General features: G+C 50.2%; 1 protein-coding gene across 1 annotated transcript in view; it reads right to left on the bottom strand.

The window, feature by feature from the left end:
- Positions 1-14,151, bottom strand: part of Hephl1 (hephaestin like 1) — a 65,038-nt gene extending 50,887 nt beyond the window's left edge. The window contains exon 1 of the mRNA XM_051199534.1: positions 13,991-14,151. Within this exon, the coding sequence (XP_051055491.1) occupies positions 13,991-14,151 (161 nt within the window). The remainder of the gene's footprint in view (positions 1-13,990) is intronic.
- Between the last annotated feature and the right edge of the window lie 954 nt (positions 14,152-15,105).

Here is a 15,105-nt window from a genome sequence, read left to right as displayed (position 1 = left end):
CGCTCCAGTTCTGGTGGACGCTCCTCGCGATGGGGGTGCAGATGGGCGTGAGGGTCCAGTGGTCGATGTAGCAGCAGGGCGTCTCCCACCAAGAAATGGCAGTGGATGCTGGCTGGGACACAGGTGCTCATTCCCAGAGGAAGTTTTTGTGATCGTTTCTGGAAGCCACTGCTGGAAAGCACCGTTGTTCCTTCACCCGGTGATCAATCCTGGCTCCCGGGCCTGAGGCCGGGTGCTCCCTCTGTTGCCGCTTCCGGTTCTCTACTTTGTTTTTGAGGCAGGGTCTCTTGCTTTCACCTAAAACTTGGAGATTCCAGTTGGGCGCCTGGCGATGGACGCTGGGACCTGTCTGCCAGTCTCCACCTGCCAGCACAGCCCACCCGGGGTTAGAACTCACCGACTGAGCCGTTTCCCCAGCCCCTCCCCTCACATTTGCTGTGCCAATGCTTTGTTTGTGCAAAACGATTCTAATGGGAGTGGGGTTGGGGGGACGGGGTGGGGGTGAGGCCTTGGGCAAAGCCGCGGGAGAACCGAGTGGCTGATAAAACAAACACGGGCACAGGTTTTCTTTTTCTAATTACCTTTTTATTTAATTTTTTCATCTTACATACCAGCCCCTCCCTCCCCTCTCCTGCTCCCCACCCTCCTCCCCCCCCATCCACTCGGAGGAGGGGGTAAGGCCTTTCTTGGGGAGTCCAAAGGCTGGCATACCGGGCTGAGGCAGGACCGATCCCCTGCCCGCTGTCTCAAGGCTGAGCAAGGTTTCCCAGCATAGGTTAGGTCCTGGTGGCAGTGCCAGCCCCCGTAACTGTCACCCACATTCAGAGGGTCTAGGTCTGTCCCATGCAGGTTCCCCAGCTGTCCATGAGCCCCCAGTAGCTCAGGCCAGCTCGCTCTGATTTTCCCCACCATGCAGAAACAGATTTAAACAATACCTACCCACAAACGCAGCCCAGCTTTTCTTTTTAATCAATGCTTTCATTAATTCTTTGGGAATTTCAAGTGTGCATTCGATGTGTTTTGATCATATTCACCCCCACTCCTCCCGGCTCCTCCCAGATCCAGTTCCGCTTCGCAGACTCCTGCCCTCTTTGGAAGTGTTGTAGCCCATCAGGTGCGCCTGTGCACCCTTGGGTCATTAGTGCCTCCATCGCAGGCAAGGCTCACGGCCTTCCCGCTTCCTGCTACATTAATGATGACTGGCTTTGGTGCAGGTCTTACGGACGCAATCAGGGCGGCTGCGAGCTCTGAGTCCGCGCTTCTGGCAGTTAAACCCTGGTCGTCCTGACCCGTGGTCTCACCCTTCACATCCCCCTCCCCCCATGTGCAGTGAGCTCTGTGTGGGCGCGTGTGTGCGAGTGTGTGTGTCTATGTGTATGTCTGTGTGCATATGTGTGCATGTGTGTGAGTGTGTGTGTCTCTGTGTGTGTGTATGTGAGTGTGAGTGTGTGTCTTCTGTATGTATGTGTATGTGTGTGTATGTGAGTGTGTATGAGTGTGTGAGTGTATGTGTGTCTCTGTATGTGTGTGTGAGTGTGTGTATGTGAGTGTGTAACTGTGTGTATGTGTCTGTATGTGTGTCTTTGTATGTGTGTATATGTGAGTGGGTGTATGTGTGTGAGTGTGTGTATGTAAATGTGTATATGTGTGTGAGTATGTGAGTGTGTGTGTGTGTGTGTGTGTGTGGCTCTGTATGTGAGTGTGCAGGGATTGATGCACACATCCTCTTTTTTGGCTGAGCACTCCACAGCCTCCTATTCTCTACATTTTGACCACTTGTGAATTTCTCCATTAACCACCAGCATTGCCCCACGATGAGGTCTTAGAACGCATTAAAACCTGTCTAGAAATATGGATAGTTCAAAGCAGGAGCCAGCTTGTGAGGGAGGGTACAGGCCCGAGAGGCTGGGCCCATGGCGCTGCGTGTAAACTTTCAGGCCGACAGTGGTGCCAACCTCAATTCCCAGGGTCTTCACAGCATGAGTGATGTGGGGGTCAGGTTTAAAGGCTCTGCTTATGGCAGTGGTCTGGGGATTTTAGAGGAGGTGGGACTCGTGACCCAGGCCTGGGCCACCCTAACCATCGTGTCCAAGGACAGACAGTGTGGCCATTTTGTTCAGTCTGAGAGAGTCGGGGAGTCTGTGAAGGATTTTTCCTTGTCACCTACGAAGTTCCCACTTGAGGATAGCCACCAAGTGAGCAAAATACTGAGAATGTGTGAAGTGAGCTTAGGCCACATTTGTAGCTGTACTGGCCACAGGGTTGACACACCTGATAGAGTTTTCAATACCAGACAACTAACCCCAGAAGAGTCCACCTGAATATTCTCTATTCTCTGTGCAGTTGCTTAAGCTTTGCTGTAAAATCTATTCACGCCTTGGCCAGAACTCTTCACATTCCTCTCTTCTGCTCAGTGACAGGGCCAAGACCCATGCTTCTCCTGAGACCAAGACCGATTCCTTAAGCCAGCAGAGAGCTCACAGCCATATATAATTGTGTCCGCTGAAGGGACAAGATCAGTTTGCTTGAGGACCAATGGGAGCCTCTGTTGGTCCCGTATCAGCGTGCATGCTTCTCCAAGAACCTCCAGCACTTATGTCCTGGATGAGCTTGAAGATCATTCTGTCGCCTTCCAAGAACAGACTGAGGGCACAATACGCACAAAGTGCTGGCCTGGATGCTTAGGGTACCAAAATGAGCAAGGTCCCTGGATGAGGGCATTGATGAGCAAAGGAAGGGCGGAGCTCCAATGCTTGCACAGAAGACAAAGAGAGTGATAGGCATGCCAAGCAGGAGACGTAGTTTACGCCAGGTGTCAAGGTTAAAGGGCCGGAGGTCAGTTTAGGGAAGCAAGAGTAGATTTATATGTCCAGGAAGCTTGGCAGGAGGGGCCTGTGAGGAGACGTGGGTGCCAGGAGAAAGCAAATATGCACAACATCTGCCCATAAGTGTGTCTGGGTTCTCAGCCGGGGCGTTTGGCCTTCTTGGAGGGTAGAAGTATTTGAACAGAGAGAGGAGGAGACACCTGAGCAAAGCCAAGGACCGCTCGGTCTGCGCTGCTAGATTCCCCTCCAGGGAACTAGTCCTGTCTCCTTCCTCTCCTGGCTTCCTTTCTACTCCAAGTTCTCATCATCTTCACTGACCCTGGCAAACAACAGCGGCCTGACCGTGAATGTCCCCCACAGGCTCATAACTCAACACTCAGTCCCCGGCCGGCGGTGCCATTTGGAGACTGACAAATCTTTGGGGTGTGGAGCTTATCAGGCAGACGTTGGAACTTGGGAGATCAGGCTTGCTTCCTGGTTCAGCAAGGTGTAAGAAGGCACCACCAGCTCCCAGCCACGTTCCTTTCCTGCAGGGATGGCAGTAGCCCTTAGTGGTGACTCCAAATAGACCCTCCCTCTCCATACTGTGTTTTGTTTTGTTTTGTTCATGTCTAATTTTCCAAGCGTCTTTCAAGGTCAGTACAAATTCCCCCTTTTGTAAAGATTCGATTTCTGTGTTTTATTTTGTGTGAGAGTGTTTTGCCTGCATGTGTGTATGTACACCATGTGCGTGTTTGGTGCCCACAGAGGTCAGAAGAGGCCACCAGATGCCCTGAACTGGAGCTATGGATGATTGTGAGCCACCATGTGGGTGCCGGGAATCCAACCAGGTCCTCTGCAAGGGAAGCCAGTGCTCTTAACCACGGAGCCATGGCTCCAACCCCAAACTCCCTCTTCTCGTTTCTCTCTACATTCAGTGCTCTGTTCAATACCAGACCAGTAATGGTATTTTCCATAACATTCTATGCCTGGCTTTGACTAGCGAACTTGTCAAAGACAAACAGCTTTTCCATCCCTAACATGCATTAACTTCCTAATGCCGGGTTTTCTACTCGAATGCCCTGGAAGAGTTGCTACTTGTTTTGCAACCAGAGACAAACAAACTAGCAAATGAAACACCTCGAATGCCCTGGAAGAGTTGCTACTTGTTTTGCAACCAGAGACAAACAAACTAGCAAATGAAACGCCCACGAACTCGCCACTGTTTGGCAAGTCAGAGGTGCCAGAGTGCTGCAAGCTGCATTTGCAGAATAGCTTGGGTTGTCATGCTTGAGCTTAGATATCCCCAGATACTTAAGAATGCAGGCATGTGATTGGCTTTCCCCTCATATCTGAGCAGCAGTAGTGACTGCTTAGCGAAGGAGGCAGGGCTGAGGCGCATCCCACAGGGAAGTCAGGGAATGGTACCCATGTCTGCCTGTGTGCAGGTGGGACAGGAGACAGAATTGTGCTTCAGGATCTTTGAGTGCGGCCCGTCTACACACGGATGACATAATGCCTAGCCCACACATGGGTTGCATTCCTGGTATGTCTAGGGAAGAACCCTTCCACGCTCATTCACTAAGTGCCCCTGCTAATCAAATGATACAGATATTATCCCATGATGCCTGCCTCCAGGGTACAGTTTGTGGCCATCGTATCGCAGAAATCCAACACACTGTCATTGGCTGGGTCTGCCTGTGAAAGCCTGATGGCCTTTCGTAGCCACCATTTCTACCTGTCAGTTATAAACAGGAGCAAAAGTAAAAAGAAAACCATTTAAACAGACTACAGCAAGACATTCAAGGCAAGCCAACGCAATGGGGCCAGTAAGAGGGTTATCAAGAAAAGGTGCTGGCAAGCCTGATGACGGGGCTCCATCCCTGAACCCATGTGGTGGGAGTGGAGAATTAATTCCTGCAAGTCTTCCTCTGACCTTCATGTGAGTACTGCCTTCTCTGTCTCTCTCTCTCTCTCTCTCTCTCTCTCTCTCACACACACACACACACACACACACACACACACACACACTTATTAATTTAAAATATGGTTATTTCTCTTTCTAACACACAGAGGTTCCAGCCTGTCCTGAGCCACCTAATATGACCGTATGCTCAGGTCAAGCCTATAGCACTAAGCCTGTTCTAATGAAGCTAGCCTCACTCTCAAGGCAGGAAAACCTTCATGGTTCTCAGCAGAGTCCTCTGAAAGGTCAGAGCAGCCAAGTGTCACCTCAAAGAGCCTACAACATCACTGCAGAGCTTGGAGTACCATGGGGCAGGAGGATTGTGTTTGGAAATGACTTTGAAGGAAGAGAAAATTCCAACTTCAAAAGCTCTCCCGACTGAGGACTGTTTGGGACTGACAGAAAGGCGTTGAGTAGTTGCTTATGATGATGAAATTAGGGGACACGTTGGGCAGACACAAGGGTTGTGTCCACCAAATCCCTACTCCAGGGAGGACTAGTGTGGACCTCGGGATGAGCTCCTTTCGGCTGGGTCGAAGGGAAGTTGGGAGCTCCCACACCATGCTACCTCCTCTCCCCCGTGGTCAGTGAGAGCTGAACACACGCCTTTGCAGGCAGGCAGGCAGGTGAGCCCAAACCGCTCACCTCCCTGGGTGCCGCCTCGCTGTTCTTCCCTGGACCCTAGGATGTGCCAACTTTGTCTTCCCTGGATCCTAAGCCACTCAGTAAACCCTTAGCAATGGAGGCAGGGACAGGATCTCCCAGGAGGGAGCAGAGCCTGCCCAGAGAAGACACAGGGCCAGACGCCCAGAAGCGGCAGCCTGGGTCTAGCCTCCAATCCGCACAATGGGACCAACAAGACAGGAATCTCGTTTGAAAAGCATAGAACGGTTGTGCCGGTGAGAACCTAGGAGACATACATGTTCCTCGGCTAGTGCCTGGGTAAATAATAGGTTGGCAAAGCCTTATCGCATGGGGGAGGAGAATGCCATATGGCCACCAACAACAGCGCCCTTCAGACCACAGAAGAAGTGCGGCCCATCCACGTGGAATTTTAAACCATACACACATCAGTGCATGCAAAAGTAAGTATCTAAAGGTCGCAAGAGTACTACCATTGAGTGACTGACGGCCAAGATTTGGGGTTAGGGTTGGGGTTGGGTTGCTTCTCCCGAATACTGTGGATGTGTTTATCCTGCATATATGAGCTCACTTCAAAATGTAGAAACACTTTATGTAGAAAAGAGGATCCCGGCTTATGGCTACACTCTAGGCTTGGTACAGTTTAAACCAAAAGATTCCCTCGGCCAAACTTCGGCTTTGGTTTGTGTACACGAAAAACGGAATCTCCTCAACGCTTTTAAAGCTCTGTTTGGGTGCTCTTGTGTTGCTGGGGCTGGGGGGTCCTGTTGAGCGGCAGGTAAGCAGAGCTCCTAATTGAATAGGCTCCTAGAGGAAGGAATGAGTCACCCTCACCCTGACAAGCAGCACCAGAATTACCTGCTAACACTGACATTGACTGGGTCACCCAGCAGGGTGATGACAACCATGCTTCTTCGCCTCTGGGCTCAGACTGATGGGTAAAGTCTACAAGGAGGTTGTGCACAGGTCCCGGCCCCTCCCGCCTTCTGCTGGAAGGTCCTCCACTCTTCAGGTGCTGTCTCCCGGCACACAAAGACAGCATGTGAGTGTGCGCGCACGTACACAGAGCCAAGCAGGCATGCTCACATAGTTCTGCGTTCCTGGCCCAAACCCCACCAGAGTCTTCCCCAGGATCACCTGGCAAAAGCACCAGAGGCCGCAGAGCACCCAAAGGAGGGACTGTGCCCACTGCCCAGGGCAGTGCAGCGTGCCACATAGTTCACGGCTGTTTTTCATCCTTAGACGTGTGTCAGTCCGGTCCTGTCTCTGCACGGCTGACGGTCAGACAGGGAGAGGGCTGGGCTTTCTAACAGCTGTGGTTCTCTGATGTCACCCAGGCCCTGTCTGCACTGGAATCACTAGGGACATTTGTCCCATTTTCAGGGCAGCTGAATCAGACTTCCTGGCAAAGCCAGGGCGTCCATATTTTCCCCAGTCTTACCAAATGATTCTTTGGGTGGAACTTTCCAGAGATGCCTTTCTGCCTGAGGGTGCACAGGTCCTGCTCCTGTACTAAGTTGGAACCCTGGGCTTCCAGCATGCAGGTGTGAGTAGAGGTGGTACATAGAATCTCTGGGTGAGCCCCCATTCCTCTGCTACCAGGGGCCTCCTGTGAAGAGATACAACCCAAGATCAAAGCAACCAGGATGTCCGGGCTCCAGGGTAACGGGTGTCCCTGGAGCCCATGGCCCTCCGTGAACTGGAGGGACTGTGATAGGAAGCCCCTGAAATGTGAAGGCTGCCACTGGCCCTGTAACTTGGCCTGTGGTGGAAACATGATTCTGGTTTGTAGCCAAAATTATAAATCATCACTGTTGTCCTTAGCATTTAACAAAATCATAGTGAATTGTCTTTGTGTGTTTGTTTTTTAGAAACAGGGTCTCACTATGTAGTGCTGGCTGTCCTGGAACTCGCAGAAATCTGCCTGCCCCACCTTCTAAGTGCTGAGAATAAAGGTGTGTGCCACCACCACAGGGCTTGTGGGTGAGCTTTTTAATTGAAAAGTATTAAAGGTGAAAAACCAGTGAGACCTTTTCAGGGAACAAGAATCCATTTTAAAATGGTATTTTTAAAAAGGACAGCCAAAGTGGTAAAGGAGGGAAGGGCAGAGAGGAAATCGAGGAACTAGAAGAGGGGTCTGTGGAGCATCTCCTCAGCAAATACCTGTGAACACGCAGTGTGTATTTGAAGTCTCCACACAGGAGCCCAACCTCTTGTGAGTTCTAGAAGGCAATTCTTCTCAGGTGAAAGAGCAGAGGCTCACTGGGGAGCTGAGCAGACGGTGTGGTTGTGGGAATTTCAGATGGCACTGCCAAGGCTAAGGGGCCTGATGGAGATGACCCCCAAAAGTCAGTAAGATTGGCAATAGTCACAGAACTTTTATTGGTGCTAAGTTGAGTGTCCAGGCTAGGGTCTGAGGCATTCATGGCTCACATCCATCCCCTGCCTAGTTTGGGCTGATTTTCCCATCACTCATCATGAAGCAACTGAGGTTTGGAACTATAAATGGAGACCAAGTCTATCACTCTCCATCCCTGTGCTTAAGAGAGTTACATTTGTCTGGGAAAGCTACACACTGGTAAATGGCAACACAGTATTTTCTGTATCAACGCCAGTTCTGCTGTATAGAGCCTGAGTATCAGAGGCATGTGGATACGGGGTGAAAATGAGTCACAGACTAATGTCAGCGGGATACATGACCGGAGCAGATGTGGGGCTCTCATAGCCACAAAAAGGACACAGAGCCATCTAAGCCCAAATGGGACGCTACTCACAAAGACGAACAGAGGACCACATCAGGACAACCTGGGCAAAAGGGCGGGGGCAGATTCCACACAAGAACTCAGAAGCCACGCCTTTCCTAATTAGATGGGTAATTTTTAAAAGCCACCTGGGTTGTGTGTTACCATATAATTTTTTATTACGATTCCTGTAGTGTCACCTCAAGCATAGGTCCTACTGTGTCTCACTTGATTTTCACAGAAGCATCTCAGAGTACAGAACTTGTGTTTAAAAAAAGAAAGGAAGGAAAGAAGGAAGAAAGAAAGATAGAAAAGACAGACAGACAGACAACCCCCAAAGCTTTGTGAACCAGTGTGTCTGGGGGAACAGAGCTCACCCAGCGCTGGCCTTGATCGTCCCAGTACCGCTGTCTTAGATTAAAAGGGACACACGGCCACTTGAATCTTTATCTTTCCAAGTCTCTAGAAGTCCCTGAGATGAAAGAATGACTATTCCTTGTGAAAATGGAGGTCTAAATTGGAAAGATACGGTCACAAGCTAAGGGATGCAAGATCTTTCCGGAATCCCAAGAGTCAGGAACGTTCTTTCCCTGAGACCCTGTGAGGAGTGTGGCTTTTATTTTGCACTTGTGGTCTGCAGAACCAGGACAGAGTAAGCCACTGGTGTTTGAATCCGCCTAGTTCGTAGCCATTTGGTCACAGGCATGGAAACCAGCACTCCGAGTACTGTTGTGCATTTTTCTAGAGAGCAGGATGAAGGGGTTCTGGGGAAAGTCTGCCTATACTTACTAGTCCCCTTGACGAGGATTACATGTGTCTGTGTGGTACATGCAGGAAGGATTCTTAGAGCCTTAGCTGTCATACTGTATGCTCCCCAGATCAGGGGCCCTGCCCTGGACGCAGTAGGAGAGAGAGAAGCCCCTGACTGCTGGGAAACAGAGGAGACAGGGCCTTCCGGATCCCTCCGTGTCCAAGCTTCCCCGCTTTCTCTTCATAGCAGAACTGAACTCCATCTTAGAACGCACAGTTTAAATGACCTTATCTCCCAGTCTCCTGTGAGTATCCAATGAGGTTAGCAGAATGGGCTGGGTGGGGTTTCTTTCCCTTTCCTTTGCACTTGGGATTGAACTTGGGGCCTCACATAGACCAGACAAGCACCTTAAACTTGAGCTCCATTCCCAGATGGCTGGGTGAGGTCTGCGGGATAGTACACCAATGGCCGGTGCAGCATGAATATTCATGAAGAAGGAAGCTTCGTGCTAAGGATGGTTGGCCCAAAGCTACAGACAGCCTCCCCCCCCCCCCCCCCCGATCTCCATCATGCAGGCTGTCCTGCAACTTTAGGCCGCTCACATCTGGACCGCTTTTTAGCAAATATAAAATCCTAATTTATTTATCCTGCTCTTTTCTGGGAGCTGTAGCTCTGCACTTATCACTGTAAGATGCAGCGGCAAGCTACTTATGGCTTTCGGGAATCTTGTGGTGGGTGTGAGAGAGGGTGAGGTGGAGGAAGAGAATACTGCAGTGTGCATATGCAAGACAACCATCCTGAACTTCCACCGCCAAGGTAAGGTCTCTAAGCACTCTCTATCGACACTTTCTACCCCACAGCAGGAGTGCTGGGATTCCAGGCGCACGCCATCAGAACTAAGGTCTGGCCTTCTGTGGCTTGTGGGGAACCTAACCTTGGGTCCTCTTGCTTACAGCTGCTGTACCCACAGACCCATCTCCCTAGTCCAAGTTTACAGTCAATTGGCAAGAAGTTAAAACTTGAAGGTTGCTGTTCATCTCTGACCAAACACGATGAAATGAGACCCTCGCCCTTGTTCTCGATCTTCTAGGAGCCTCTCCGCCACCGTCCTGCTCCCTCTAAAAGCCCTCCTTTCTGGTAGAGGGGGAAGTCTCTTGCTCATACTCATCGTAGACCCTCCTCCTAGAGACTCAAGCTCTGCCCTACCAATGGGCTGCTGAAGTGATGGTAAGGGGAGCTGCCCCTAGTAGCCCCTCCAGTGCAGGGGCTTTGACAGAAACCAGCTACAGTCACGATCAAGGGCATCTCACTTCCACAGGCAGCCTTGCATCCCACTGGGAAGAAGATACGTGTACAGCGCTTGCCTAATAGGGTCGTGGTAAAGAAAAAAAAAAAAAAACCCTCTGGCTTTAACTAAGATGACCCACTCAGCTCCATTAAAGAGCAGGGTTCACCACCAAAGCACAGTCACACCTTAATTAAGTTCTTTATGAGCCCCAGCAGTCCTGGCACGAATGGATCAAAATGCTGACACAGATCCCAGGGAAATCAAAGGAGACTGGTGTCCCCATTCCACCCAGGGAAGAGAGACGCGCACTCAGAGAATATGTTTCTAAACAGAACACACTTCTGAAACCCTACACCTTCTAGGAAACGTTAGTGCTTGGCATTCCCAGATACCGTCTTGGCCACTGTGATCAAGCAAAGGTATCACACTGGGGAGCTAAACGGCACCGTCCAGCTGTTCGAATCTCAGCAAAAGAATTGCCGCTTGATCCCCATCTCTCCTGCAGGACCCCAAGGGTCTCCATTCTGCTGACTTTGGGGCGCGGAGAGTCTTGGCATTGCTAAAACGTTGATGTCCACTCTCTTTTCTCCTGTTACTTTCTTTTCCTTCTCAATTTCTCTTATCCGAAGGGAAAGCAACTGGAACAGCTGCACAAAGTGGCGGTTTGGCTTCACAGACCCTGAGTATAGGCCTTCGGGTCAGCTTCACGAACAATATGGCCACTGACAAGGCTGTAGTGGAAGGGGGCCTCTCCCTCTGTCCTCCTGGAGCTCTGACTCTGGCTTCACATACGCACAAAAGGACACAGAGGGAAGAGAAACATCTCTGTGTATGAGGAGGAGGACCCCAGTCGGGTTAGGAGGGAAACAACCTAGATCTACCTGGAGTCCTAGGAGAGGACTTCATCAGCATCACCTGAGGAGTTGGCAGCCTCAGATGATGGAGGGGGCCTGAGAGATGGCTGAGCAGTTAAGAGAATACACTGCTCTTGCAGAGGACCTGAGTTCAGTTCCTAGCACCCATGTGGGCGGTTCATACCGACCCAGATACAGACAATGTGATGCCTTTAAGCCACCACACTTTGCTTTTAGTCTTTCTTAAATACTGGGGGCATCGAAAAAATAAAACACAGAACACCCCCAAAGCAATCACGTAGCCACACTCTGGTTCCTAGGTCTTCTGTGGCTTCGGTTTCAAAAGACTGGACATTTGAAAATCACACCAGTTCCACTCATCTCCCTGGGACCCTCCCCTCCCTAAAACTAGAACACCAGGTGGGAATGTTTTCCACTTAGCTTCGAAACTACAGCCTGATGGTGATTTAAGACCCTTCCTGGCCACATTTAGAAACGCAATAGACTGTGTGGCATGTTCAACACCACACTTCCAAGTTGAGGTATAGAAAACTAGAAGTCTAGATTAGTTTTCAAGAATGCTCCCTTCTGGTGGAACATTGGACCCCTGGGTCCCTAGACCTTCTGAATTTGCCTGAGTTACCCAGAACAATGACCTGCCAGGATGGAGTCTAAAGTGGCTTATTTTTGCTTTAAAGATCCAGATGTCTGGGCTTTTTCTCTGTTGCCACTGATAAGGTTCTTTGGGGGAAAAAAAGGGTTAGTTGGTATATCAGGCCTTCTCCGCTGCTGTTACCATGATGCTCGAGTGATTCCAGGGTGTGCATGGTAGGCTCCTCTATGTCCTGCCTCTTCACATGCAGCTGGGTATGGACTGGAGACTACAATCAAGTCTGCCAACAAGGATACTTCCTGGGGCTCTGCCTCAGACACCTGCCACAGCCTGGAACTTTCCAGAAAGCACTGTTGGGGTAACCTGCATCCTCCTTTCAAGAGACAGCGACAGGTCTACACAAAGATGTCCCCATGCAGAGGAGAAGCCTTGGAATCCAGCTGTCATCAACGTGACATCACCATGTGCCAGCTGCTTCAAAGCCCGGCACCCGGTTATATGAAGCCAAAGCTGGTGTAAGGATGCCTCACTCAAATCTGGTCCACAGAGATGTCTAGTTTCTTTTTCACCTAAGAATTCTCACCCATGGTGTTGGCCTCTATTCAAAGCACCTTCTAGTTGAAGGAGTCCACAGGAAGACCCCCTTTGTTCTTGTACCCTGCTTTGCGTAAATAGCATGTGAGTCTTGAGTTATTTGGAGGTTTTAAACAAATTCGGGAAGTCAATGTGGGCCACTGACCATTCAGGACCACTTTCAGTTTTTCCCCAAGAAGAAGGCAAGTGAGATCCAATGCACCCTGGGTAAGAATCAAGACTTTCTAGAACGTTCATACCAGCTCAGTAGGAAATGGTCACCTTTCCCAAGAAGTAGGTTGCGTGGAAAGAGGACACATGGGCCCTGGGCCCCGAGCCAGGAGTTTGATGAGGCCTTTTGCCTGGTAAACTACAGCAAGTATTCAACCTCAGGGGGGAAAATGGGATTAATAGCATGTGTGGGCACAAGTGGGTTAAGAGCTCCTAATACCAGGCATGGATCAAAAATGATCATATTGTTCCTGTGTGCTTATTCTGAGCATCCCAATGTCCATTTTCCTGTGACCTCTTTCTCTGGCAGCAGAGCCCTGATTTCAGACATGACTTCCACAGTTAGGGTACTTTTTAATGTCTGGTTCATGTGTTAAGGACTATGACCATGACAGACAGAAGTTGGAGGACCAGAATATATCAAGTACTTTCTTTGGAATTAACCCTATCCCCTCCCCCCAAAAAACCTGTTCAATACAAAGCTCAAGGGAAAATCTTTAGCCCCCAATTTCGTATGACCCTCATAAAAAAAAAAAAAGGACACCCGAGTACCATGATTGTATTATTAGAAAGGCAGGAAGTTGAATATCAAAGAAGCAAACTGGGTCTTAGGTCTTCCCTCTAGGCAGAGAGAGCTGGCTCGAGAAGATTTACTGGCAGACCACACGCCATTCCTGAATTTGAGCAAATAAGCTCATCTTTAGGAAATAGAACGTGGGTGTTGACTGCACTGGTCTCTGTCCATCGAGGAAGGAGTATGAATTCAGTTACCCAACAGTTGCCAGATCCAAAATGCTCTGAGAAAAAGGAAGTTGAAAACACACCATCACAGCCTCCGGAGCCAGTGGGTGGCTTCTTAGGGAGACTGTGGAACAAGAACCGTGCTGGGCCTTGGAGTAGAGGGGCGTTCTCCACTAAGTAAAAGCCAGCCGCACCCCAGCATCATCCTCCCCAACCCTGCCGTGAGCTCCAGCCCTTCGGGATGAAGGGATGAAGGCTGGAAAAAGCTGCTCAGCAGAGGAAGACCTATTTCTAAGTAGACTCAAGGAAACCCTTCAAATCCAGACAGATCTACTGTCACCACCCATTTTACATCTCACACCAGGAAAGAAAAGTGTGGCCAAATCCAGCCTGGCCAAGATACCACAGTCCACAAACAGAGCCAAGAAAACAGCTTTGACAATTAGTCCCTAGAAATGCTCAAATCTCCACAAGTTTGCCTTTGTTTTTCTTTGTAACAGAGTCCTAGAATCCTCCAGAGTCTAGAAACTGCCAAAGAAAAGCAACTATTCAAAGCACCTAGTTGTGGAAATCAAGGGTATCAAACAGCTCGCTCAGTGGATACACGGAGGAGAAGTTCTCTCACAAGTTACAGATCCACCTTGGCTAGAGATCCTCAGGCAGAGGCAAAACCTGCCTTTCCACCTCAGTCAGCTGGCCTCCATCATAGCCACCTCAGGAACACAACCTCCCCGGCACTGAGTTGAAAAGAGGTCAGGGAGTCCGTGAGGACCCACGTTCACTCACTTGTCTTCTGAGAAGCTCTTCCCAGTAATAACGTCCTTCCCCTGAGGCACATAGTTCCAGTACTCTTCCACAATCCCAATGTAGTATGTTCTGGTGACTGCACCAACCAGCCCAAGCAGACCCAGGAACTTGAGAAGGATGCAGGAAGCCTGCTGAGACATTTGTGGATGTAACTCCGGCAGGCAGGCAGGCAGCCTGCAAGGGAGTCAACCCCCGTGATCCCTCCCCCTCACTCAGAGCGAGTTATAAATAAGGAATGGCCTGGCCTGGCCCCTCCTCCTCAGGTAGCTTGGGGTTGGGACAGAGGCTGACAACTTGTGCAAGCAGACCTCCCTTAGTGGGAGAGTTGCCTTGACGACAAACTTGCCAGCCACCCAGGAGATGCATAACTGGCTTATTCATTTACTGCCCCAGCTAAATGGGCCTGTTTCTGAGAGATTGTGGTACTGGACTCTAATATGAGCCAATTGCCTTTCCCAGGACCGGCAGGGAAACAACCTGAGCTGATGGGTTCTCCCCACCTGGCCTTTCCTCCACACCTTTTACAGCGCTTTGCAAACTGGGTAAGTGGGCTGGCCAGAGTGGACCATCAGGAAATGCTCCAAGCATGCAAAAAGGTCTGGTCTCTGTTGGGAAGGCAGAGGGGATGATGTAATGCCTTCTAGCTCGTTTTATGAGGCTATAGGAAACACTCATGTCAAAGCACAAAGCTCCCCGACAGCACCATAAAACCCACCACAGACCTGTCAGCTCACTCATCTCCCCCAAATACTCGGATCCTACTGACAAAGTTGAGGGGCTCGGCTGCCCTGGTCAACCCAGAGCTTAGACCTTACCACCCTTAAATCAACCATCTTCCTCCAAGATGCCTGACTATGTCAGAGGAGGCAGTCCCCTCCAGACTGCAGATCTTTGAATAAAAGGGTGACAGGAATGTTTCCTCATACGCTTTGAGCTGTGACCTAGAATCTCCGTGTTGAAAGAGACCTTGTCCAACTCTGGAGGAGAGCCAGTCTGAGCGTCACACAAGGATGTCCCTGAGCCAGCTGCCTTGGTGTGAAGGAACAGCCTCCAGGGCTCTGCAGCTGGGCAGACTTAGGTTTGGACCCAAGCTC

This window comes from Phodopus roborovskii, unplaced genomic scaffold (genome assembly GCF_943737965.1).
Source record: "Phodopus roborovskii unplaced genomic scaffold, PHOROB, whole genome shotgun sequence".
Taxonomy (NCBI): domain Eukaryota; kingdom Metazoa; phylum Chordata; class Mammalia; order Rodentia; family Cricetidae; genus Phodopus; species Phodopus roborovskii.
The sequence above is the reverse complement of the archived record's forward strand: the minus strand, read 5'-3'. Positions and strand labels throughout refer to the sequence as shown.